Below are 27,623 nucleotides of genomic sequence, written 5' to 3'. Positions count from 1 at the left end.
CAATTTCCCCTCTCCCCACCCTCTGCCTCTGGTAACCACAAGTCTGATCTTTTTTTGTGTGTGTGAGTTTGGTCTTTTTGTTTGTTTCTTTTAGATTCCACAGATAAGTGAAATCATAAGTATTTGTCTTTATCTCTCTTATTTCACGTAGCATAATGCCTTCAAGGTATACCTATGTTCTTGCAAATGTAGGATTTCTGCATTTTTTAATGGCTGAATAATAGTCCATTGCATGTATATACCACAACTTCTTTATCCATCCATCCATTGATGGACACTTACCTGTTTCCATGTCTTGGCTGTTGTAAATAATGTTGCTGTGAACAAGGAGGTGCAGGTATCTTTTTGAGATAGTGTTTTTGATTTCATTTGGATGTATTCCCAGAAGTGGAATTCCTGGATCATACGGTAGTTTAATTTTTTTAGGATCTTCCATCTTTTTCATAGTGGCTGTAGCACTTTACAGTTTCACCAACAGTGCATAAGGGTTCCCTTTTCTCCACATGCAAACAAACATTTGTTATCTTTTTGATGATGGCCATTCTCACAGGCATGAGGCGGTATCTCATTATGGTTTTAATTAACATTCTTCCCATGACAGGTGATGCTGAGTGTCTTTTTATGTACCGATTGCCTTTCATATATCTTCTTTGGAGAAATGTCTGTTCAGGTCCTCTACCATTTTTTTATTTGGGTTGTTTTTTTGCTGTTGAGTTGTAGGAGTTCTTTATATATTATGAATGTTAACCCCTTATCAGATCTATGGCTTCCAAATATTTTTTCCTATTCTGTAGGTTGTCTTTTCACTTTGTTAATGGTTTCTATGCAGATTTTTATTTTTAAATTTTTTTATTTGACAGAGCAAGAGAGCACAAGTAGGGGGAGTAGCAAAGGGAGACCCCAACATGGGGCTCCATCCCAGGACTCTGGGATCATGACCTGAGCCAAAGGCAGACAGATGCTCAACTGATTGAGCTGGGCAGGTGCCCCACATCTTTAGTTTCATGTAGTTCTACTTGTCTCTTTTTTATTTTTGCTTGTGCTTTGAGTGTCATATCCAAAAAATCAGTACTATGACCCATGTCACAGAGCTTTAGTCCTGTATTTTCTTCTCGGAGTTTCATGGTTTGAAGTCATACATTTAAGTCTTTAATCTATTTTGAGTTCATTTTTGTGAAAGGTATAAGATAGGGGATAATTTTATTCTTTTGTAGGTGAATATCCAATTATCCCAGCACTATTCCATCAGGAATTCCCCTGGCTCCCTTGTCAAATATTAGTTGGCATAATTAGTTGAATTGTGCTTGGGTTATTTTCAGGCTTTCAGTTCTCTTCCACTGATATGTTTGTTTATATGCTAGAACCATGCTGTTTTGATGACTTAAACTTCATAGTATAGCTTGAAATCAGGAAGTATGATGTTTCCAGCTTTATTCTTTTTTTCTCAGGATATTTTTGACTATTCAGTCCTTTGTGTTTCCACATAAATTTTAGGAGTGTTGTTCTCTACTTTTGTAAAAAATTGCGATTGGAAGCTTGATAAGGATTGCATTGAATCTATAGGTGGCTTGTGACGTTTTAACGGTATTCATTCTTTGAATTCGTGAGCACATTTATTGTGTCTTTGAGTTCTTTCATCAGTGTCTTGTAGTTTTGAGAGTAGAGGTCTTTTACCTTCCTAGTTAAATTTATTCTTGTTTTATAGTTCTTGATGCTGTTGTAAGTGGGATAGATTTCTTTTCAGAAAATTCATTGTAAGTGTATAGAAGCACTACTGATTTTTGTATTTTAATTTTGTATTGTGCAACTTTACTGAATTCATCCATTAGATCTAACAGATCTTTTGGTTGAGAGCTTTTGTTTTTCTGATACTAAGATTGAGAGATGGTTTCAGGTGCTGTCAGCCTGATACATTTGTTATAAAATTTCCTTTTTTTTTTTTTCCCCAAAGATAGGTTTTGTTTATTGGACTTGGCTTTGACATGACTGACACACTCTGCATACACTAGTACAAATTGATCTAAAATAGTTCTTACCAGCAGTTCTTATCAAATAAAAGCTGAAGGAACTTTGCAGTGAATGCTTATACAGACCCATCATCTAGATCCTACAATTAACATTTTACTGTGTTTGCTTCATCACATATATGTTTATGCATCCTTCTCTCCACCTGTCCATCTTTTTATTTATGTATTTCAGAGTGACTTGCAGGCATTAGTATACTTCACCCTTAAACACCTCGGTGTTTACATTATTAATTAGATGTAATCAGACATTTACATATACATGTTTGGGTTTTGGTAGAATTTATGTGCATCTTTAAATATACTTAGATACCTTAAGTGTATCAGTCAGTGACTTTTGACTAGTACAGTTATGTAACTCAGACCCTTATCAAGATATAGAACATTACTCATACCCCCAGAAAGTTCACTTCTGCTGCCCAGTCAGTCCTATCCACCACCGTATCTCACCCCATCCCACAAGGCAACTACTGAAATGATTTTCTTCACTATAAATTTTTGCTTGTTCTGAATGTCATATAAATGTAATGATACAGTATGTACTCTTCTGTGAAAGGTTATGACTCAGCAGAATGTTTTGGGGATTTAACCGTGTTGCATCCCATTAGTTTTTCATTTAAAGGTTTGAGCCATCAGCGATCATTATTTGTACCTGAGGTGTACAAAATAGTGGTATTCTATCTTTTTTTTAAAACCTGATATACTTAAAACTTTCAACTGTTGGTTACCCTGAGGGACAGTTCATATAGAGAAGCAAAATGGTATTAATGTTTTCACTTTCTAACCAATTTTATAAAGAGTTAGTTCCCTAGCATCCTCCAAAGGATGAGGGGTTTTTTCCCTTCATTATGAATTCATATTGAAATATATTTGATGTGTTTCAGTCCATTACCGTTGTTTTTCTTTATACTTATGTTGTCCCATCCTTGGTTAGTAGGAACTACTCAGGTTGGTTCTTCCTTTTGACTTCACTCATTAGTCTTTGACAGCTTTCTTCCTTTCTGGTATGACATGATTTTCCAGATTCACCTTAGTATATGTCCTGCCCCAGACCTAGAATCACCCATTTCCCATGTAGCCGTGGTTCCATTTAGTAGGAACTACTGTTTAGAGACTACAGTCTGGGTGCTAGGGGAGCTTGTTATTTCTAGGCTTTTACAGCAGAAACAGTTAGGAAACATTTTTAGGGTAAAATACATCATGCGCTAATACTGATATTTCCAGTTTAAAATCCGGACTACCTGTTTTTACTTAGTTTCATCCATCTAACATCTACATCTTTCTTCTGTGCTGAAAACCTTGGTCTCCAGCAGCACCAATATAATAACTCATTTGCTTTATCTCAGTAAGCATAGCCGCTGCAGAATAGCAATGCCAGTATCAGTACCAACAATGTGAATACTAAAAAGAATTTTAAAGATTATTTTTCTTCCACTAAGGATATAGTTAAATTACTGTTTTAAAGCTACTTAAATTTTAAAGCTACTTAAAGGGGCGCCTGCACCAGGCGCAGTCAGTTCATCGTCTGCCTTCGGCTCAGTTCATGATCCCGGGCTCCGAATCTGAATCAGGCTCCCTGCCCAGCAAGGAGTCTGCTTCTCCCTCTCCCGTTCCCCCTGATTCTGCTCTTTCTCTCTCTGTCAAGTAAATGAATAAAATCTTTAAACAAAAAAAGACACTTAAAATAGTTTTCTGTGTGTTACAGCACCAACTCAATATAAGAGTTCATATGTTTCATTTTGCTTTTGAGTTTTAGGAATTTTTAAAGTGAGATATAATTGATATACAGTATCCTGTTTGTTTCAGGTATACATCATAGTAATTCATAAAAGTTACCTGCTTTGTTGTGGTTTTGACTTACCCTTTTATTTTAAAAAAATGTGTGTATGTGTGTGTATATGTCTTTTTAATTGATGCGTAATTTAAATATAAGTGAGTAAATAGTATTATCACTTGAAACTTTTTTGGTGATAGAAATCAGAAAGTGTTTGCCTGGGTTTGACTGGAAAGAGGCTAAGGGGATTTTCTGGGGTTGACAGAAATACTTATCCCTGTCCTCCTGTCACCTCCTAACATATTGTGCTTAGAAAAATCATACTGTGCTTAAAGAAGGACATTGCAGGTACAGTAAGGATTCTGTTTCAGGAATGGAAAGAAGATCACAGGAAATTATTTTCGGAGACGGGTCATTGGGGATAGAGTATAGTATTCTAAATGTAATGTTCTTGGAGTAAAAATTTGAAAATAATATGTTTTAAGATATAGATCAAACTCAGTTTTAAAGGAAAGCATGATAGTTTTTAAGAAATTTTATTTTAAGCTGTAACAGTCTGGGTCTCATCAAGTAACCTTTTTCACTCTTAATTTTTTAAAATCTGTTTTTAATGACCAGTTCTTCCATTTTTGTATTTAGGGCAACAGAGAAGTTTGCTGATTGTAAAACAAAACGTGACACTCCCACCTCATGTACTGTTGATTATTCTCCTGTGTATTTTGTCAACATTGAAGTCTGGGTAGAAGCAGAGAATGCCCTTGGGAAGGTTACATCAGATCATATAAATTTTGATCCTGTAGATAAAGGTAGTTATAAACCTGAATTTGAGAATTTATTAGGATATATGCAGTGGCTTATTAATTTAGTTTTTAGATTTTAATTAATATAGAAATAAGCACTTATTATTTTAGTGATTTTTACAAATTTATTTTAACAACAACTTTAAAAATAATCTGGAAAAATCTTAATAATCCAACTATACTACAGTGGTTTGCACTTTGAGTGTTATCTGCTAGTATTTATGCAATTATCAAACATTTTACAACATAGCAATTATAGTACACGTTTTTTTATTGTCTTTTTCTTTACATATATCATAAATATTTTGATAACCTAAAAAGATTAACAAGCATATAATAACTGACAAAACTAAAATTTCTTTAGAAACCTTTCCTCTCCATTATAATAGTATGACATCACATTGTTTTCAAAAAAATTAGTTCATTTGGTAAGAATAAATAAATATTGTGAAATAAAATATAAGTAGTATGTTTGAGTTTGTGTAAGAAGTTGTAAAAATAAACCATGATAAACATTTGGATTTATTTTATTCTTCAGTGAAACCCAATCCGCCACATAATTTATCCGTAAGCAACTCAGAGGAACTGTCCAGTATCTTAAAATTGACATGGATCAACTCAAGTATTCAGGGTTTTATAAGACTGAAGTACAACATTCAATATAGGACCAGAGATGCCTCAATTTGGAGCCAGGTAAATTGCAAGTTACTGTTTATGCTAATAGTCTTACAACCCTTAGTCTTGAACCTAAAAGTCTCAATATCCTAAGGTTGTGGTTATATGAAATATTTTGCTTGACTCATCTTCTTGATCTGTATTTCATGCAAGGGCAAACAGGAAGACATTCAGATAGAAAATACAGTTTTGCTGAGTGCGGCAGCTTTTAAGTGAAGTATGGAAGTGATACCAGGTGATAAGGAATAGTATTTTTGATGGGAGGTGAAAGGAACACAAAAAATAAGCAAATTAAGTGGGGAGTATATGAAGAGATTATTTGGCTAAGGTAGAGCAGGAGTTGGCAAACTAAATCTGCAGGCCAATTTCAGCCTGCCATCTGTCTGTATAAATAAAGTTATACTGGAACACAGCCACACTCGTTTTGGTTTTTTTTTTTTTATTGTCTTTGGCTATTTTGTGTTGCAGTGGACAAGTTGAGTAGTTGGAACAGAGACTATCCGGCCCACAGCCTAAAATATTTAGTATCTAGCCCTTTTAAGAAATCATGTCAACTTCTTAGTAGAGGAAGGAGTTGTTGGGGGAACTTATAAGACTGAAAAGGAACAGAACAGTGTACCCAGAGATGATGCTGTCACCAAAAGAAGTACTTGGAACTTTTAAAAAGACAATCACCATAGCTTTGTGCTCCACAAAGTATTCTTTGTTATAACTTCATTTGTCACAAACACTATGCTTTTGCTTTCTCTTGTTGCAGTAATGAGCTCATAAGGGATTTGAGCCCATGATCTTAATACTCTCCATTCCACTTATCTGAAGGGCTGCTCAAAATAAAGTTAGAAAAAGCAACAAATGAAAATGGATTAATGCTTCATGTTGTACAGAGACGATACATACCTGAACTTCAAAATAGTTTTTTGATATCATAGACTTAATTCATTGATAACAAAAAAAATTTGACACCTACTTTGTATTCAGTATTAAAATCTCAGAGTAGTAGGATCAGTTATTTATATTCTCTGTTTTCCTGAAAACCAAGTTTATATACGATGATACCTTTTGTTTTTCTTGATTGAGTTGGATATATTCCTTTTTCCTATCCAGAGCTGCACTCTGCTCTGCTCTACTCTACTCTTTGTCTTGGAATGCTGACCTGTATGGATTTCATCTGTGGGTTCACATTCTCTCTGGTTTCCTAGTGAATATGGCTAATGGGAGCAGGGGGTCTGGCAAAAGAGACAAGTGAAATCAGCATATTTATTTTCCCTCCTTCCTCCCTGGAGCTACCCATGTCTCTCAGCCTAAGATCACTGCACCTCTCAAATTAACCCCATCTGACCCTCTTCTCCCAGTTTCTGGTACCTCCCCTCATCCCTTTTGGCCTAGGAGTAATAACAGCTACAAGCCCCTGAGTAATGACCACTATATAAAGAGGTTTCCCTACACTCTGCCCATACTTCCTTTTGTGTAAACCCTTCTTGAATTAAATTCTACTTGGAGTATACCATCTTTTTTCCTGCTGAGACCCTAAGTGTTACAGGCCCCATGGAAGAAAAAAAATAAATAAATGAAGGATTAATAATAGATGTTTTCCATACTTCCCAAATCTATTTACTTCATTAATTTAGACTGCTTTTTGATTTGCATTTTTATCTCTCCAGAGCTTGAGTTTAATTTATTAGTCTTGTTTCATTAGATCAGTTTCTAAAATCTTTGAGAATTTAGGACAGTTACAATAAATACCATTGGGTTTTTTTATTGGTTGATCTGCTTTGATTTCAGATTCCTCCTGAAGATACAGCATCCACCCGATCTTCATTCACTGTCCAGGACCTTAAACCTTTTACAGAGTATGTGTTTAGGATTCGTTGTATGAAGGAAGATGGTAAAGGATTCTGGAGTGACTGGAGTGAAGAAGCAAGCGGTATTACATATGAAGATAGTGAGTAATTAAGATATATGAGGAAGGTTTTGGAATTAATGGCTATGAATTGTGTCTGGTTTTAATAATACCTCGTTGCTTCTTATTTTGTGACCATTTTATTCAAACATTTTACACTTTCATTCTCTTTAAGGACATCAGGATATAAAGTGTGCATTATTGATGGTATAAATATATTTGATTCCTAATAAAATTACCATGGAATGACCATGAGAAAACCACTGACCTAACAGTTAAGTCCAGAACATTTTATTAAAGGACCGTGGTTCAGAGATATCCCTGAATAGAAAATCATATCCTGACTCATTAAAATGATACTAACAAAATATACCATAGCCCCTCACTGTCAGAAATATGTTTGTACTATTATTTGTTTGTTTCTGCCAGCACTTAATAAAGCCCTGGAAAAGAATCCTGGAGTTTTGGTTTATTTTCATTTTCCTTTTTTCCCCCCCACGATCATATAGGGCATATAGTACAGAACCAAAAAGTCATAAAAGGGTATATGGTGTCCAAGGTAAGATCCCTGCCCATAGCAGTTAACATCAGTAATTTCTTTTGTAGCGGTCAAGAAATAGTCCTGTAGCATCCAGATTTTATTTTTGAAGAGTTTTCTTCCATAGTTTCACCCTTCAGGTGTCAATGGCTTTAAAACCTCCTGTACCACCTCTGCCCCTTCACTTCTAGCTCCACTAGAGGTTTGGATAGTGAAATGAGAGAGGCAGAAAAGTAAACTACCTTTCTCCACTAAGAATTTTCTCTTACTCTCATAAATGACATGAAAGAAAGCAATACTGCTATTGCTGATTTGGGGGTCTTCAACTGGATTTCTTTGTCTTGGCCAGGAATTCTTAAACTGGGATCCTTGGGGTGTTGAAAGCTGGTGGGTCAGTGCGGAAGGGAGGCGAGAGGAGGGTGGTTCCTGAACTACTCTTTAAGTGTGGGCAAAATATTATGGTTAGTGCCTGTATGCGTTTTCTGGGGAGATGGTACATAGCCTTTGTCAAAAAGATACCTGGAAAATTATGAACCATTAGATTAAGCATTTCTTCAACTTAATCATCAATGAATGATTCCTCTAGGTTCTTCTTATGTTAGGAAGTCTTTCTGGCCTGTAACATTTTCATTATAGTTTCTTGGTCTTCATTTTGTATACTCATGTATGTGTATCTGTTTGAACCCCCTGTACTGGCACCTTGTCCCCAGGCTTGCCTCTCTTCTCTCTTTTGACCTCTATAATTACCTCTTTATAATCATCATATCACTGCTTAGATTTTATTCAGATCCTTTTTTATTCTATTGAACCATATCTTATAATTGCACTTACAAAAATTTTGAAAAATCAGCTGATTCTATAGGAATTTTTAAAACCTAATAGCATTTGATACTTGGTTTTATAAAGTGGATTTTCATTTTTCACATTGTTAGTGATTATGACAATAGCACTGTGAATTCATTTTTATTATATCCTATCAACAGTCATCCTAACATAAGGTAATACACTTAGCCCACATTTACTCCCATTTATTTTGTTTTATATTCTTACATATATACATTTAGGAGTTTTAAGTATATATTTAAATAAAATTTTTCAGTTTGATTTTTAGCAGTAAGAAATGGTGATCCATCTTTGGTTATACCTTTAGGATATGTTCGTAGCTTTACAATTTAAAGATTAGAAAAGTATCCCGATATAATCTAAATTGTCAAGCTATCTATCATCCTGACTAAAGGAAGACCCAGGCAAAGCATGCTAGGGTGGGGAAAATGAGAGTTTAAACAGTGACTGAAGGGCAGGAATATTAAGAACAAAGGAAAAGAATAATTTCCAAGATTATATTTTATTGTTAAAAAATTTTATTTTAAAAATTTTATGTCATTTCTTTAGGACCATCCAAGGCACCAAGTTTCTGGTATAAGATAGAGCCATCCCGTACTCATGGTTATAGATCTGTACAACTCATATGGAAGGTAAAAAATTGCATGTTTATGTTCTTTTATCACTTACATAGATATATTTTATATGGCATTGTGAGTGTAGTTTTTTAACTTAAATTTTTATTCATCTTAGTATCAGGAAAACATTTGATAAATAGAAACAAAGCTTTGTATATACTACATAAAAGGGCCATAAAGAGCAGGTTTTATCTCATAAATACTTCCATCACAGTTCTATGAAAAGTTCTATGAGAAGGATCTTATCTGTCATTGAATTTCCCTGAGTGCCTCATAGAAAATAATTACTAAAGGTTTTGAGTGATCAAAATGTATGCCAGTAATAGGAAATACAAAATTATTGTCAACTCCATAAGTCTGCAAGTGTATCATACTAAAAAAAAAAAAAAAATACTCAGGCATAAAATATAATTTAGGGTCAGATAGCCACAGTGCAGGTACTATACAGAACTAAAAGCTAATGAAATGGTGCTTTCCCTCCTAGTCAAAGTCAATGGGTTTACTCTTCATTTACTATGTAGTAGTTTTACTTAAGGTAGTAAATTGTAAATGAGGTTGCAAGTACCTTTCAGTTAAACATTTAGAGTTTTGACATAACAGCAGAATTTGTGAACATGGAGAAAACTGATTAACCTTTATTAAATACATTTTTAAAATAAACTATTTTATTATAGACATTGCCTCCTTTTGAAGCCAATGGAAAAATTTTGGATTATGAAGTGACTCTCACAAGATGGAAATCACGTTTACAGAATTACACAGTTAATGACACAAAATGGACAGTAAACATCACAAATGAGCGTTACATAGCAACTCTCACAGCAAGAAATCTGGTTGGCAAATCAGATGCAGCTGTTTTAACTATTCCTGCTTATGATTTTCAAGGTTTGTGTCTGTGAGATGGAGTCGACTTACGGATGGGAAAAGGTGGTTCCTAATGTAGAAGATATTCTGAGGCGTAGTACGTAATTATTCTAAGTCAACAACCAAATAATTTGTTCCATTATTATGTGGCTCACTTAAACTTGGGAGTAAACTGCTTAATTTATTTCGGCCTTTTCTGATTGCTTACCTGGTTTTTTAAATATTAAGGCTCTGGGAACCATATATGAGTATGCCTTAAATATATTGCTCATTGCTTTCAAAGAGGGAAAAAAATGCCATTTACACATAGAAAACATTTGAAGAATTTTGAGAAAGGAATTTTAGTTTCAAAATAAATTGTGTATGTAAATGATGATAAAGTGCCTTTATTCATGGAAATACATATTCATATGCGCTACAAAAACTGGTTATGGAAATGTAAAATATCAAAATTTCAAATTTTTTAATGTTCATTTATCATATCGGTATTCCAACTTTGTTTTAAAGCTACTCGCCCTGTAACGGATCTTAAAGCATTTCCCAAAGATAATATGCTTTGGGTAGAATGGACAGCTCCAAATGAATCTGTAAACAAATACGTACTTGAGTGGTGTGTATTATCAGATAAATCGCCCTGTATCCCAGACTGGCAACAAGAAGATGGTACTGTACACCGCACCTATTTAAGAGGTATACCTGGCTAGAAAAAATTTTAAGTTGATATCCTTTAGACAGCTTTTTCTTTCACATATTTTTGTGTGCTTTACAGATGTTGTGGTCCCCTGAAAAGATCTTCAATTTATCAGTTACTAGTTACATCTAGTTTGCCAGATGTGTGACTCTCACCAGGTCGCATATAACCTCATTCATTTGCAGGGTCTGTTTATGGACAAAGTGGGGCTGATAGTATCTTCTCTTTAGAGTTAAGGGTTTTGATCTCAAAGGAACACTTAAAAAACTATAAAGAGAACTATAAGGTAATATGACCTCTGCTTGTAATTAGTTGCATTTTTTCTATACCTGATTTAACTCCTCATCCTGCAATGAGAAAATATTTTCCTGTAGCATCTGAATGACTTGTTAAACCCTTAAAGCTGTTGAATAGGGGAAGCAGAATTAGAACTCAGATTTCCTTGTCTTTTAACTGGAAGTTGTAATGGACAGAAAGTAATGATGTTGTAGAGCTCCAAAATGGTGGATTGCCCTGCGTTTTAAGGTACAACTTAACTCTGTGGCTTTGAAGTGATAAAACAGCTTTAAAGAGAAAACACTCAGCTTGTATGTTTTTGTTTTATTTTAGTCAAGAAGGAGAACCATTAGAATTCAGCTATGAATAATATGATTAATTAGAGAAAAGCTGTAAACAAGGACATATCTGCCATAAAGTTTGTTTTATTTATAAAATAGGCTATTTGGCCCTCGTTAACCTCTTATTTAATAGACAATTTTAATAAATTTGGCTGTTTAGTTTATCAGCCTTATCAAAAGCAAGGTGGAGCTAGAGAGAAGATGCACGTTGGTAGTAACTAGACAATAGAAATGTTTTTAAGAAAGCATAGCATCATCTCCAGAGACCTTCAGGTTGCACAGGGAGCCCCAATAGCTCATAGCTCTGATAACATCACTGTATTACAGCAGAGTTTAACACTTAATTCATCTTCTTGATAATATTGAGTCATCAAGAAAAAGTGAAATTACTCTGTTTAAGAAAGCAAAGAAGCATATATAACTTTATGAGTAATAGTTGAGGAAATAAAAGTTCTTGTTGAATGTATAAACTTCAGTATAACAAATACCTTATTTTCTGATGTGGACAGATAGAATTCTATATAAAAAGATTTTTAAAAAGATTTTACTATTGTGTATTAAAGGAATAGATTACTTTGTTAATTTGAAGAGATTATTTAAAAATTTTTTTTTACCCTTTGGAGGAAATAGTACTAATTCTTTTCTTCCCAGTTACTTTACAAACCAGGGCCATTTCCCTAGCTCTTACCAGTGGGTCTTTAGGCAGTTTTCTGAGAATTAGTTAAGATGTACAAACACTGAAGCTATAAGACCAAGGATAATTTGAAATCAATGTTTTATTAAGTCCTGGATGTAAATATAATAATTACTTTTACTGATAAATATTTCCACCATATTGGAATATAAAAGTAAGCTTTTACTTTCATAAATAGCTTTACTCTATTAAGCTTGAATCCAGTACACAAAAGGCAACGCTTACTTTAAAGATTTTATTTATTTATTTGACAGAGCGAGAGAGGGAACACAAGCAGGGAGAGTGGGAGAGGGAGAAGCAGGCCTCCTGCGGAGGAGGGAGCCTGATGTGGGATTCGATCCCAGGGCCCTGGGATCATGACCTGAGCCGAAGGCAGATGCTTAACGACAGCCACCCAGGCGCCCCAAGCAATGCTTACTTTAAAAGCTGCAGTTTGAAAAGAAAGTTCAATAACCATGAAATTATAGTGTAAAAATAAATAATGGAGTTAGACTTTTTTTTTGTTACGGGGAAAAAATGTTTACTCTCCTATTCTTTCTTTAGGGAATCTAGCAGAGAGCAAATGTTATTTGATAATAGTTACTCCAATATATGCTGATGGACCAGGAAGCCCCGAGTCTATAAAAGCATACCTTAAACAAGCTCGTAAGTCCAAATTCATTTTCTTGGAAATGTGTTGAGTTTTCTATTAACAAAGACATTTTATCTTTTTTAAATAAGGATATGCCTTACAGTGTTCAAATATAATAATTAAATTTTAGTAAATTCTCGTGATATACTGAATTATAATGATTTTTAGTTACCAAATACTTTTATTCTAGCACCTTCCAAAGGACCTACTGTTCGGACAAAAAAAGTGGGGAAAAATGAAGCTGTCTTAGAGTGGGACCAACTTCCTGTTGATGTTCAGAATGGATTTATCCGGAATTATACTATATTTTATAGAACCATCATTGGAAATGAAACTGGTAATGAAACTATCAGTTATTAAGAATTACTGGTGTTTTTCTTAAGCTTTTAAATGTTAAGTCTCACCTCCTTAAGTTATATATCTTAGAGTATATTATCATCAGAAAAGAGACACCTGAGAATATGCCTTATGGTTGCTTTCATGGTCCCATTAAAGAAATAACTGTGTTGTGCTTATGGGAGAAGAATATTATGTCAGAGATATGAAAGTTATTTCCTGAAAAATGTATTTTTTTTCCTTTTTAATACTTTTGCAATGTCAAATAAAAGCCAAATCAAGCAGAAACATTGAGCAGTTGAATAAGCCACACTTACTGATTTCTTCTAGCTGTGAATGTGGATTCTTCCCACACAGAATATACACTGTCTTCTTTGACCAGTGACACTTTGTACATGGTACGAATGGCAGCATATACAGATGAAGGGGGAAAGGATGGCCCAGAATTCACTTTCACTACACCAAAGTTTGGTAAGAAAGAATGATGTTTGCTCTTTCCTTCTCTTTTTTTCTTTTTAAAATTTAATCAGACTAAAAACAGACTTAGTTAATAAGCTAAAATTTTGTTAAAAATGTATCTTTGGATCATAGAAAAGCATTTTTCATAAATTATGGTTTTTGTATTTATCGGATTTTGGTTGTTTCTTTAAACTATCAAAACTCACCTCTGTTATTTCATTAACTGCTTCTCACTGACTTCATCTATACTCTATAAATGCCAAAAGAATTTGTGTATCTTTCTAAATGGGCTCATATTTTCACTGGCAAAAATCGAGTGTGGTCTCTTTCCTCCTTCTCTTATTCCTCCTTTTTATAGGCAGGTTGCTGGAAAGATGAGTCCACACTTGCAGGCTCTACTTCCATTCCTCCAGCTCTGTCTTTGACGTGCTGAACCCAGGCCTCCAGCCCACCACGCCACTGAAATCTCCCTGATGTCACTCAGGGAAGTCCTCTTAGTTATGATCTCCAGGGCCTGCTTTTTTAGTCATTTTTCTGTACTTCTCAGCATTTGACTCTGTTGGCTTCTCTTCTCCATCCTTGAAACTGCTTCTTCCCTTGGTTCTTTAAACTTCTTTTTGTAATAGCACTCTCCTGAATCTTCTCCCTCTCTGGTACTTCCTCCTTGGCCTCCTGTTCACTCTTCTTTTTAAAAATGGTTTGTATTGGGGCGCCTGGGTGGCTCAGTTGGTTAAGCGACTGCCTTCGGCTCAGGTCATGATCCTGGAGTCCCGGGATCGAGTCCCGCATCGGGCTCCCTGCTCGGCAGGGAGTCTGCTTCTCCCTCTGACCCTCCTCCCTCTCATGCTCTCTGTCTCTCATTCTCTCTGTCTCAAATAAATAAATAAAATCTTAAAAAAAAAAAAAAAATGGTTTGTATTTTCCAGAACTCTGTTCTCAGCCCTCTTTTATTATCTACCTATTCACACTACCTGTCCGTGACTTCAGCCATCCTTTCTCTCCTTCCCAAATATGTTTCTCTTTTCCCTGACAAAACCATCCAAGTCTTTGCCAAAGCCAGAAATTTAGATGATAGTAAATTTCTTCCTCTTTTTGCTTACATAAGCCAAGTATAAAGTCCTATTGATCATGCCTTCTAATTACTGCTTTTTTTTTAAAGATTTATCTATTTGAGAGAGCGAGAAAGAGAGAGAGAGTACATGAGAGGGGGGAGGGTCAGAGGGAGAAGCAGGCTCCTCGCTGAGCAGCAGGGAGCCCGATGCGGGACTCGATCCCAGGACTCCGGGATCGTGACCTGAGCCGAAGGCAGTTGCTTAACCAACTGAGCCACCCAGGTGCCCTTTTGCATGCCCTTTGATAATCTCTTTCCTTGACCCTAAGCTTCTCATGATTTTCTCCATCTTTTTCTGCTTTTCCTAATGGGTAGCCCTATGTTAGCTCCTCACCTTCCCTTGTTTTGGCTCTTCCTTTAGCCTCCCTAACACAGACTGAAGCTGCATTCTTTCTTGTTCCTACTACATTTTGAGTCAATATAGAAATTACCTTATTTTATTGTATTTGCAACCTCCACCCCCAAGTACCAACACCATGATTGATAAGTAGAAACTACATATTCCTTATTGATTGAATGCTGAATGAGAAAATGAATGAATGAATAACTACATAAAATAGATAATAAAAGATCCTGAGCTTTGCTGTGATAGCTAGCCAGTAATGAACATAGTTTCTGGAATAAGATTTGTGGTGACATGTTAATAAAATACATATGTAACAAGTAATAATTGAAGTTGATCTTAAAAAAAAAATAAGCTTTTAAAATACTATCCTGATTATGAAAGTAACATTCTGTAGAGCAGAAGAAAAATCCACTCCTAATCCCGCATCTAGAATAATCTCTTAACATATTTGTATATCCTTCTGGTATTATCAGTGCATACATTTTTTTTCCCAAAAATTAGAGCATACTTGTCAGGATTTACTTCATCATCTGCTTTTTTCACTGATCTATTTGTTGTTTTGTTTAACTATTATGGCTTCTTAATATAGCATGGGCCTTGCTCCCAAAGGACCTTACCAGTGTATTTAAAGAAATACAGCATAAGTAAAGTAATTGAATGGAAAGGCATTTGGGCCATGTAGGCTGTAAATAGAGTGGGAATTTAAAGATAATTAGTAGGGGGGAGTTTCATCTTCAAAGATGATTTTATAAAGGAAACAGTACTTGAGCCTTGAGGTTAGGTTGTGAACAAATAGGAAGAAGGCATCTTGGGACAGAATGAGCAAAGGCCCAAGACATAAAAACCTAGTAAGTTTAGCAGCAGTAAAGAAAATGTTCTGCCTGAATTTGATTTGGTATGTATATGAAACCTGAGCATACAAGAGTTAGTATTTGCCAATCTACACTTTATTCCTGAGCATTGATCTGACTTACTGATTTGTGTTAAGCTTTGTAGAAAATAAAGTTACTTGCAAAGGGATGTGTGTGGTGCAAAGATTAGACTAAGTGAATAGCATATGACTGCAATATTACTTTTATAAAGTTTTCCCATAAAAGACTAATTAGGAGGAGACTGGAAGAGTTAACCAGAAACAACCATAAGGTAAATCATTAAAAATTCCAATATAAACTATCCAATTAATGATTCATTTGGTTAAGTAAGCCCTCTTTTAAATGCAGATTAGGTATCATCTGCTATTTAGAAACCTTATGCTTACTGATTAGGTGATACTATTCCTACTGCTGCCACTCCTTGTACTTAAGAATCTTTTTTTTTTTTTTTTTTTTTAAAGATTTTATTTAGTTACTTGACAGAGAGAGAGCGTGAGAGAGGGAACACAAGCAGGGGAGAGGGAGAAGCAGGCTTCCCGCTGAGCAGGGAGCCCGACGCGGGGCTCGATCCCAGGACCCTGGGATCAGGACCTGAGCCGAAGGCAGACGCTTAAGGACTGAGCCACCCAGGCGCCCCTGTACTTAAGAATCTTAAAAATTCTGGGGTGCCTGGGTGGCTTGGTCGGTTAAGCGTCTGCCTTCGGCTTAGGTCATGATCCCAGAGTCTTGGGATGGAGCCCTGCCTGCTCCCTGCTCAGCAGGGAATCTGCTTTTCTCTCTCTCCCTCTGCCCTTCCCCACTGCTCATGCTCTTTCCTCTCTCTCTCTCTCTCAACTGAGATCTTTAAAAAAAGAAAAAAAAAAAGATTCTTATAAATTCTTAGCCGTTTATCAGATATGCCATCTTTTTTTTTTTTTAAGATTTATTTATTTGAAAGAGCACACAACGCGGGGGTGGGGAGTGCAGAGAGAGGGAGAGAGAATCTCCAGCAGACTCCTTGCTGAAATGCAGAGCCTGACTTGGGGCTCGATCCTACTGCCCTGAGATCATGACCTGAGCCAAAATCAAGAGTTGGACACTTAACCAACTGAGCCATCCAGGCGCCCTGATGCCATCTTTTTGAAAATAGTAGATAGCTACTAAAAATTTTATTTTTATTCCTCATAGAGGATCGTATTTGTAGTTTCAATTATTAAGATTGTTTTACAACTTTTCCACTTCTCCCCAGTACTCACAGATCTCAAAGATAAACTTTTGTTAAGATTCTGCTGGCAGATCATAAATGTAATAAATGGTTAGGTTTGGGAGCTCTAACTTATAGATTATCTGTCCAATAAAATGAACTTAGTCATTTTATTCCCCTAACCAACATATAGTTTATTTTCACCCTGTGGCCAGGTTACAGTGTAAGGTATAAAGGGCTAGGATATCATTTACCAAGAAGAGGGAGAGGGGAGAAAACAGCCATTTAAGTTTGAAAAGGCTGTAAAAACAGGATGGTATTTCATCTCTTCAACAATCCTCTGGCTGGGAAGTTTTATTGTTTGTGTCAACATATGCATTAACCATTGTTTTCCTTCTTACCCCTTTCTGTTTTTTAGCTCAAGGAGAAATTGAAGCGATAGTTGTCCCTGTTTGCTTAGCATTCCTATTGACAACCCTTTTGGGAGTATTGTTCTGCTTTAATAAGCGAGACCTGTAAGTACCCCTAATTTTATTTTTGCAGTTTTTCCCCTGGATTTATGCTCTATTCTCTCCCTCAACCTCTGGCCCCCAAGTAATTACTGATTTGCTTTCTTTGTAGTTTTGCCTTTTCTAGGATTTCATATAAACAGAATCAAATAATATGTAGTGTTTTTATATAACGTCTTTCATTTCACATGTTATTGAGACTTACTGTTGCATATACTATTTTTCTCCTATTTATTGAATAGTATTCTATGGTATAGATTTATCAAAATTTGTTGATACATCTGTTATGGAAGTTCACGTTGTTTCTTTGAATTGGGACTATTGTGAATAATGTTGCCGTGAATGTTCACCTACAGATCTTTGCGTGAGCATGTTATCATTTATCTTGTGTAAATACCTAGTAGTAGGATTGCTGGGTCAGATAGTAAGTGCATATTTAACTTTATAAGAAACTGTCAAACTATTTTTCAAAGCAGATATACCATCTTGTATTCTCACCAGCTCTGTGAGCCTTCCTGTTGTTCCATATTATCAACTCTTGGTACAGTTACAGTTTTTAATTTTAGCCACTTCCTTATCAGTGTGTAATGCTATTTCATTGTAATTTTAATTTCCATTTCCCTAGTAACTAGTAATGGATCTTCTCATGTGCCATTTCTATATATTCTTTTGTGATACATCTTCTGAAATCTATATATTCTTTCATGATATATCTTCTGAAATCTTGCCCATTTTTACATTGGGTTGTTTGCCTTAATATTGAACTGTAGGAGTTCTTTATATATTCTGATTACAAAATTCTCAAATGTGTTTTGGACAATCTGGTCTTGTGGCTTTGCCTTCTCATTTTCTTCACTGTGACTTTAGAAGAACAAAGTTTTTAATTTTGATGAAGTCCATGTTATCAGGTTGTGATTCTTGTGTTTTATGTCCTGTGTAGGAAATCTTTGCCTAAGTCAGTCACAAGTATTGTTCTCCTTTGTTTTCCTCTAGAACTTTAATCATTGTAGCCATATGTCTGTGGTCTATTCAGAATTTTTGTGCATGGTATAAGGTCAGGGTCAAGGTTCATTTATTTTTTTTCCATAGATACCTAGTTAGTTGTTCCAGCTTTATTTAGTGAAAATACTTTTTTCCCCATTGTATTAAAGATACCTATCTTTGTCAAAATCAATTATCCACGTAGGTCTGGATTTATTTATGGACTCTCAATTCTATTCCATTGATCTTTGTCTATTCATCCCAATACCATACTGTCTTAATTTTAAAAATTAAGTTTTGAGAGCAGTTAGAATTCTTCTAATATATTATTTTTCAAAATTATTTTGGCTAGAATCTTTGATAAGCTGATATTAATATTTATGTGAAAAGGAAATTTCCTTTAAAAACTCTTGTACATTGTTGAGATTTTATTGAATCTGCAGGTCAATTTAGGGAAAAACTGCAATCTGAACATGAGTTCACCTCTTCATAAGTCACATGTCTTTCAGTTCAGGGATATGTTAAGATCTCTTAGGTTTTAATTTTCTTTTGCAGTATGTTGTTGTTTCCATTAGATAGACCTTACACATCTTATGTTAAATTTATTCCTAAATATTTTTTATACAGTTGTAAATGGCATTTTCAGAAATTTTTATTTTCTAATTATCCATTGCTAGAAATAGAAATACAATTTCTTAAAAAATATATTGTCTTTGTATACTAAGACCTGGATACATTCATCTACTCTAGTACCTTTTTGGATTTAGCATTTTCGCTGCTAACCAGTAAAGATGGTTATTCTGATGTTTGTTTTCAGTTATTTTTCTTATTATACTGGTTAAGTAAAACTTTGCATTATCACCAGTTTTAAGGGAGAAAGCCGTTCAGTTTTTGATCATTACATGTGATGTTGGTTTTAAGTTGAGGACGTTCTCTTATATTTCTATTGTGCTGAGAGTTTTTGTCATGAATGGGTGTTGAATTTTGTCAAATGCTTTTTTGGCATCTGTTGATGATCATACGATTTTTCTCCTTCCTCCTTATATGGTGAATTTTATTCATTGATTTTTTTTCCCACACATTAAACCATTCTTGCATTTCTCAGACTTTTCTGGATTCAGTTTGTTAATTTTTGCATTTATGTTTATGAGTGACACTGGGTTTTGTTTTGTTTTTTTTTTTTGGTGGTGGGGTCTTCACCTACTTTTGAAATCAGGGTAATAGTAATTACCTCATCAAATGAATGGGGACATGTTACCCTCTCTGTCTTCCAGGAGAGTTTACATAGGATTCATATTATTTAAGTGTTTGCTAAAATTTACCATTTGAGCCTGAGATTTTCTTGTGGGAAGAATGTTAGTTTACTTCAAATTTTCTTTCAGTCTCTTTCAAGGAGTTCATCCATTGACTGGTTGCTATTTTTGTTTAGGTTGTTAACTTTATTGCTTTTTATATTATACCCAGATTTCATAGTTGTCTTATTACTGTTTTTATATTTGAACTTACTCTAAAGATGACTCACTTCCTGTACACTTAGGGATCTCTAACTTTGGGTTAGGAACTATATTAAGGTAAATACTTGTGAAAAAATGAAATTTATCATTTTTTTCTGGTAGTTATGTGAAAAATTTTTATGTGGTTTTAGTTGGAAATTAAACATTTTTGCTTTTTTTGTTGTTAGGAAGGGGTGTACTCTAAGGTTTTGTGACCTGGCTCAACTTTTTAATTGTTTTTTATTGCTGAATTTTATTTCAGTTTTTTAAATTGAATACTTAACAGTTTTTCATTATGCTAGATTAAGCTCATGTTTAGAATCAGGGACTATTCGTTGTTTATTACTTGTGGTTTTACAGACATTATATTTCTTTTCTCTCCAGAATTAAAAAACATATCTGGCCTAATGTTCCAGATCCTTCAAAGAGTCTTATTGCCCAGTGGTCACCTCATACACCTCCTAGGGTAAGATACAGTTTTTCTGACTTGTTTATACACGGGCATGTTAGGGTACATTTACAGAGTTGAACCAGATGATGAGCCCAAATTGAAAAGTAAATGATAATAAAGTATTATCACAACATAATCTGATATTCCTTATTCTATTCAGTAAACATGAAAAGCACTTGATTGAACTTGTAAAATAGAAAAGTTAATGTGTAAATACTGCTCTGTGGTAACTGTGTTGTAAGGCAAGCATTTTATATAGGATATTAAAATCAAATTTAACAGTATACCAGTTTGATGCTGTTGAAATGATTTCTAGAAACCTAGACTAAATTCTTTGAACCTCCTTACAGTGAAATGACTGAACTTTATTACCTTCTAATAATCCTTGATTAATGTTAAAACATAGAACACATTTTAATCTTACCTTCTATGAGACTTAAGTCATTTGAGTTTGATTTTTCTAGTTTTTATATCCTGATAATCATAGGCTCCATAGTCTTTGTACACCAGTAGCTTATCAGAATTGAACAACAGTATTGATTTGGAGTTCTGATGAAATATAGTCTGATTCATGCTTCTCAGAATCGTTTCCACAATATCTGCAGTTCAGCTAGTTGACAGGGCTCAGTGATCCAGATTATCTCAGCACCATGGGAATTACTGAGAAGTTTCAGAGATGCATTTCTCTGTGGTCTTAACTAGAATTTGCCATGTATGTTTCAGAGTTTCTGAATGACTATATGCCAGAGGTAATAATACATTTTTTTCTTTCTTTCTTAGCATAATTTTAATTCAAAAGATCAAATGTATTCAGATGGCAATTTCACTGATGTAAGTGTTGTGGAAATAGAAGCAGCCAATGACAAGAAGCCTTTTCCAGAAGATCTGAAATCACTGGACCTGTTCAAGAAGGAAAAAATTAGTACTGAAGGACACAGCAGTGGTATTGGAGGGTCTTCGTGCATGTCCTCCTCTAGGCCAAGCATTTCCAGCAGCGACGAAAATGAGTCTGCACCAAACACTTCAGGCACCGTCCAGTACTCCACGGTGGTGCACAGCGGCTACAGACACCAGGTGCCCTCGGTCCAAGTCTTCTCGAGATCCGAGTCCACCCAGCCCTTGTTGGATTCTGAGGAGCGGCCGGAAGAGCTACAGCTGGTAGAGAACACAGAGAGCGGTGTCGGCAGTCCGCCCAGGCAACAGTATTTCAAACAAAACTGCAGTCAACGTGAAACCAGCCCAGCTAGTTCACATTTTGAAGTTTTGTCAGTCAATGAAGAAGAGTTTGTGAGACTCAAGCAGCAGATTTCAGATATTTCACAGCCCTGTGGATCTGGGCAAATGAAAATGTTTCAAGAAGTTTCTGTAGCAGATGCTTTTGGCCCACGTACTGAGGGACAGGTAGAGAGATTTGAAACCGTTGGGATGGAAGCTGCAGTTGATGAAGGAATGCCTAAAAGTTACCTACCGCAGACTGTCAGACGAGGTGGCTATATGCCTCAGTGAAGACTAGTTCCTGTTACAACTTCAGCAGTACCTGCAAACTAAAGCTAATTTTATCTGTTATTTCAGATAAAAATAATCTTCACTCACTGAAGATGATCATTTGCCCTTGCGGACAACAATAAACTGTCCTCCCACATGGGCTGTTTCCCTTCCAGAATATCTGGGATTCTACTTTCAAGCACTACATAAACTGACTTCATCCTCTGAATAGCTGAATGATTTTTGTGCTGTTTCAGGATGTTTGCACTGAAGAAAAAGTAAAACTTTGTTTTGGTAGCTAGAAAACAGAGGGTATTTAAATAATAAGCAGTGATATACTTAGTACAGCTATACTGATTTTAATGAGAATAGGCACCAAATAAAGTGGCTGAGATAGAGTTAAGACAATTAGATGAGTGAGATCTAGACTCTCTACTTCAGCTGACAGCATAGAGAGAGCTGCAGGTGGCATAATTACATGAACTCAGTTTTTGTTGTCTGACCAAAACCAACCAAAAAAAATAGCGGGCTTAATTATAATATCGCCCACAGGAAGTAGTAGACATTCTCTTCCATTGGTAATGATGCTGCCAGTCACTAGACGAATGGAATTCGAGTGTGAATTTTGCAAATTACAAAAAATCTTGGAATATTATATAATAAGTAATCTAAAATTTTCAAAATTTGCTTTCTGTCGTTATTCACAAATTCAGCAGAGTGCCCAGTTAAGAGCTAGGAATGAATGCCAAACTGTGTTAGCCATCTTAATAATCTAAGTCTTTATAAATGGCGAATAATTTTTAACATTTTTCTATATATATATAAACATTGACCCTTTGTTAAAAATGCTGGAGATTTTGGTTGATGAAGCACTTTATACAATGTTAAATTAAAACACATTTTAAGGTGAAGATACATGTTTTGTTTTTATTTTTAAGTAGGCCAAGATTCAAAGGTTTGTTTTGGGGTTTTTTTTCCTAGTGTTTGAAGCAAACGAAGAGCACATGGGCACTGCACTACTTACCAAAATAAAGCACCATCCAAAAATGTACATGTTGATGTTAGTAAATGTCACAGCGCATACCCTGTTAAAAAGGCACTTAATGAAGGGATAGTATTTTAATATCTGCCAGTTCTGAGGTAGGTGGAACTTAGTTCCACACTGTGATTTAGAGAGATTTTAAACCTCTCCCTGCAAGTTCTGTTCTTCCCAGAGAGAAGTGAGCCAGGCTCCAGAGTTTAGCACTTAACCCCACTTTTGCATTTTTGCCATACCCTACCCACCACATTTGACAAGGAGGCTAGGCTAAAGACAGGAACAAGATGTATGAAGAGATTTTCATAAATCATTAGTGGTTGACCAGTGCTAGGAGGTACATTTGCAGAACGTATGTTTTGGTTTTCTGTCATATTTAAATCACCAAAACCAGGCCAACTTCAAATATTTTTGTAGAGGTTATTCAAGAATAAAAGGCTAAGAAAAGTTGCTATCCATTGACAGTTGAAATCTAATTCTACTCACTACTCTCTCAGAATATTGTTCATATTAGACCTTCTGTTTATTAGACTTTATATTCCTGCCTGCTGTGTTTCAGAGCGCTTTCACACACATGGTCCTTGTGAGACGGGGTAGAGGCAGCATGAGAGAGGCAGAATGACAGGATGAGAAGTACATGAGGAAGACTGGACACACAGAAGCCAAATAGGGACAGAGGGACCCCAAAGTCACACTACAGGATAATGGCACCACCACCATTTAGGTTTGTCAAAGCCTGATCCAAACTAGGATTACATTTATCTTGCTAAGAATCTGTCAAGAAATATGTATCAGCTTTATTTTTCATTTCCTCTAAGTAAGTAGTCCTGTTATCTGTAAAAATGGTCAGCTCTGCCCTTCCTCATGCTAAACAGCAGTGTTATGAAGAATTCTAGTGTGACATTTGTCCTTGGGGGCATGGGAGCAGTTCTAAAATGTAAACTCACAATCTAAGGGAATGAGAATGAAGTCATTGAAGAACACTGTATAAGCAAATCTTCTGAAACTTGTATAGAACATGGTGCCCTGAGTGCCCCCCCCTTCCCAGGTGCAAGAGCACTTTAGACATACTAAATGGATAGTTGCTGAACCAATAATCCATTCAGAAATAGCCCTAGATTTGATTACTAATATGTGATAGACCTCTTTGCCCAACGAGAGAAGCATTCATGAAACTTGTTTTAAAGTACAAAATTAACTTTCCTAAGCCATGTCTTAGGATAATTTGTGGGGTTTTCTTCAGGTTTTTAAGATAATTTGTTTTGAGGCATGTAAATTGTATTTTACATAGAGAAACAAATCTTGTTTGTATGAAAATTAGTCTATAAGTTAGTAGATGTGATCCTCACCAAATCTTGAGTATCCAGAAATTTCCTTTAATGCTGACAAAGCCTCTCTATGGACAAAACTAATGCACTGCTTCTGATGCACTTGGCCTCACAGAGGAGTAAAAAATAAGCATGTGTGGCACAGGTATTGCTGTCGTAGTTTGACTGTTCCTGGTGTGTTTGGTACCCTACCCTCATCCCTTATAAAGGCATGATGCTGAGCAACTATGGGAAAACTCCCAAATTTAAAACCCATTAAAATCTAAAAAAAAAAAAATTTTAAACTTGGATCAGTCAGCACTCAGGAACATACCCAACATGTAAATAGAAGCAGGGGAAAAAGCAGAACCATTCACACGTTCTGTGTTCGTATCAGTTCTCTACCTAGATGTTCATTTAATTTCAACCTTACACATGAAGTTATCTAATCTTCCTAGCTTACTGTGAAGTTCATTTCTACTTCATGAACCTTGTACTTGTAAAACATTTATTTATGAAAGCTCATCCTTTAAGTAGAACTTACTAGTTTTGTAGAAATCAAAAAAAATTTTTTAATGTCTTTTTTTCTATCCACAGGGTTAACTATTTAAAATCATGACAAATATGTAGAAGTAGGATAGTCGTATCAGACAATTCTCTAAAATTTGTTAATTGGCATGTATTGACCAAGTATAAGTCAAATAGGAGAGCTCTTCCTCTGTTATATTCTACATCATTTTCCTATGTTTGGTTTTAAGAAGAAATTTTTAAACCATATACTTAACGTTACTTTGTTGAAATGGGTAATATGTCAATGTAATAAGCTATATAACATTTTTTAAATTCAATTGCTAAAAGTTACTGGGATACCTTTCTGTTGCAGGTCATGTTCAATTCTATTGCCTAAGTAAGATTGCTTTTAAAAATTCATTGCACTTTTCTATATATTGAGAATATGGAGCCATCAAATGGCAAGCTGTTTATGTTTAACGTAAAATTGGTGATTGTTGGGGCGCCTGGCTGGCTCAGTTGGAAGGGCATGTGACCCTTGCTCTCAGGGTCATGGGCTCAAGCCCCACCTTGGGTGTAGATATTACTAAAAAAAATAAATTTTAAAAAATAAAAATACATTTGATCATTCTCATGGATTTCAAAGATGGTATAAACTAGCAACTTACAGCCTAATTCTTTTAAATGCCTTTTCAGTTCCTTTTCAGAATACTTATAAACAATTCAGATGTAAGTCAAAACAAACTTTCCAGAGCTAAATGTACTATCCTTTCGATTAATCTTTTTTTTTTTTTTGTCATATGGGCTACTAGTATGCATTAGCATGATATTCTAGTATACATTGCATTCAAAAGAAAAAGAAGGCAACTCGGTGTGTGCTCTACTGTTTTTCGTTTTTTCCTAAATTTTTAAGAGCTTTTTGCAGTCAGCAGCTCCTTCAAGTGGATTATTTAACTTCATTACCCAGTGCTTTACCGTTGATTATGATGAAAATGCATTGAAGACCAATGGAGATAGCTAGATGTTCTAGATCTTTTATCCCTTAAAGACAAGCTTTGTCTGAATGGTAACTACACGTTTCAAATGCTGTAACAGGAATACCAAAATGGGATGTCAAATAAAGGGATATTTTAAAAGCAGATATTTGAAAATTCTTTAGTGAATACATGTTACTGAATATACTCTAAATAAAAGTGTGCAATTTGCTAGTACTACAGTACAGCGATTAGCATTAGGTGTGTATCCTGTTTATATCCTAGCTATGTACCTTTTACTTGTAAGTGCAATCCTTTGAAGTTCGCTTGCTATTTTACCCCCCAGTCTACTTCATATAGAAGGCTTGTCTAGAGAGACTATTGTATTTTTACCTCTGTAGTGAATTGCATGTGCTAATTAACATAGCTATCGGTCTTATGTTAACGTAACTCTAAACATTATTGTAAACGTTCTTATGTATCAGCTCTAATCTTTCAAGTAAATTTAATAAATTCTTGTTTAAATTTTTTTCTGTCTGTGATCACTAGTACGATGTCATTACATGTAATGCTTGAGTTAACAGTATTTGTCACTCCTGTTGGGTCTTAGTGTAAACTAGATGCTTTTAGAGGGTTCTGTGGCTTTTTAAATGTCCATTTAGCATAACGGAATAGGTTTTAGAAGAAAATCGATACATTATCTTGGTCTTAATAACATAGAATGGACCAAGAGATTGTAAATCTGGAAAACTGGTAAATGAATTTGCCAAGATGAGTTCTGGAATCCCAGCACCGTACCAACCTCCCAGTGGTTTTTTTTTTTCTTACTGGGCTGCCAAGGGACCAGCCAAGTACAGAGGCGCCACCTAGTGGCCGGTCTGTAGCCACAAAGCTAAAGTCTTAACAGAGAGGCATGAAGCCCGCTGATACACAGCATCCCACGGCTACCCCGAGGTTACTTAGTCTATGAAACTAAGGCAACAATTCCACCTGGAAGAAAATCCTGAACTATTAGATTTGCACATCTTCACATTGTGAATTTATCTAAAACATGCAGTGAGTCAAATCCACAAAATATTTAAGGAAGAAGGTACTCAAAGGCACTGAGATTCTGACAACAGAAAACCTAACGCTGCAGGAGCCCGCAAAGAATGGAAAGGCAGCCATTCTTCCCTCTGAGACCAAGCCAGCGTGGATTTGGCCCCTTGTTCAATAGAGACTTACGAACACCTGGACTCCTAACCGGCCTCAGAGCCTAGCTAAGGACCCCTGAGAAAGAAGCTCCACGTGCAGAATTTTGACTGGCAAGTGTTGGCTGCTCCTTGCTGGGCTGCATGTTTCATGCACGCCCGACAGTTCTCATTACCTACCGGGGGCCACAGGCTGGTGCGGGCGTTTAAAGGTGAACACGTATGTACCATCTGTGAAACACTCATGTTGGGTCAGTAAATCCTTAAAAATTCTTCTGAGGTAAGCATCAGAATTATTGGCCGACTCAGGTTTAACAACTTGCTCGGGGTCATATGTTAGCGCAACGGGGTTCCCACTCTACCCTGACCCCAAAGCCCATATCCTTTGCTGTGTACACCATCTGTCCCTAGCTGCTTTTAGTGAAAACCTTGCTCGTCGGCACATCTGTGGCCGGCGTGCACAGCGAATCACTTCTGTTTCCTAGACCTTGCTAACTCTTCAGGGTTTCCCCCTCCTCACCGCAGCCTCCGCCTCCCCAAGATTCCCCGTCCCCAGCCCTGAGCCCAGAACAGTGTTTCTTCATCAGGATCCCCTTAGGCCCTCATCTGAGTTGGCTCAGAAGCCTGCCTTCCCCCTCAGCTCATGCATTTGCTCTAAGCACATATAGCAACACCTACAAGGGAGGTAAATGTACTGGAATTTAAATAAAAA

General features: G+C 35.8%; 1 protein-coding gene across 6 annotated transcripts in view; it reads left to right on the top strand.

The window, feature by feature from the left end:
- IL6ST (interleukin 6 signal transducer) overlaps positions 1–26,250 on the top strand; it is a 50,292-nt gene extending 24,042 nt beyond the window's left edge. For 5 of the 6 annotated variants that reach the window (XM_035014444.1, XM_035014441.1, XM_035014442.1 and 2 more), the window contains 12 exons: positions 4,438–4,604; positions 5,137–5,291; positions 7,056–7,215; positions 9,104–9,186; positions 9,846–10,056; positions 10,543–10,725; positions 12,581–12,682; positions 12,859–13,005; positions 13,335–13,475; positions 17,394–17,490; positions 20,343–20,424; positions 21,190–26,250. In XM_035014444.1, coding sequence (XP_034870335.1) covers positions 4,438–4,604; positions 5,137–5,291; positions 7,056–7,215; positions 9,104–9,186; positions 9,846–10,056; positions 10,543–10,725; positions 12,581–12,682; positions 12,859–13,005; positions 13,335–13,475; positions 17,394–17,490; positions 20,343–20,424; positions 21,190–21,915 — 2,254 coding nt within the window. In that variant the 3' untranslated portion in view covers positions 21,916–26,250. Of the gene's footprint in view, positions 1–4,437; positions 4,605–5,136; positions 5,292–7,055; positions 7,216–7,602; positions 7,634–9,088; positions 9,187–9,845; positions 10,057–10,542; positions 10,726–12,580; positions 12,683–12,858; positions 13,006–13,334; positions 13,476–17,393; positions 17,491–20,342; positions 20,425–21,189 lie in introns of those variants that run through there. The other variant, XM_035014446.1, reaches the window with a different exon arrangement.
- The last annotated feature ends 1,373 nt before the right edge of the window (positions 26,251–27,623 follow it).

This window comes from Mirounga leonina, unplaced genomic scaffold (assembly GCF_011800145.1).
Source record: "Mirounga leonina isolate KUSES-001 unplaced genomic scaffold, KU_Mleo_1.0 Mir_168, whole genome shotgun sequence".
Classification (NCBI taxonomy): Eukaryota; Metazoa; Chordata; class Mammalia; order Carnivora; family Phocidae; genus Mirounga; species Mirounga leonina.
This window is presented reverse-complemented; position numbering and strand designations above follow the sequence as displayed.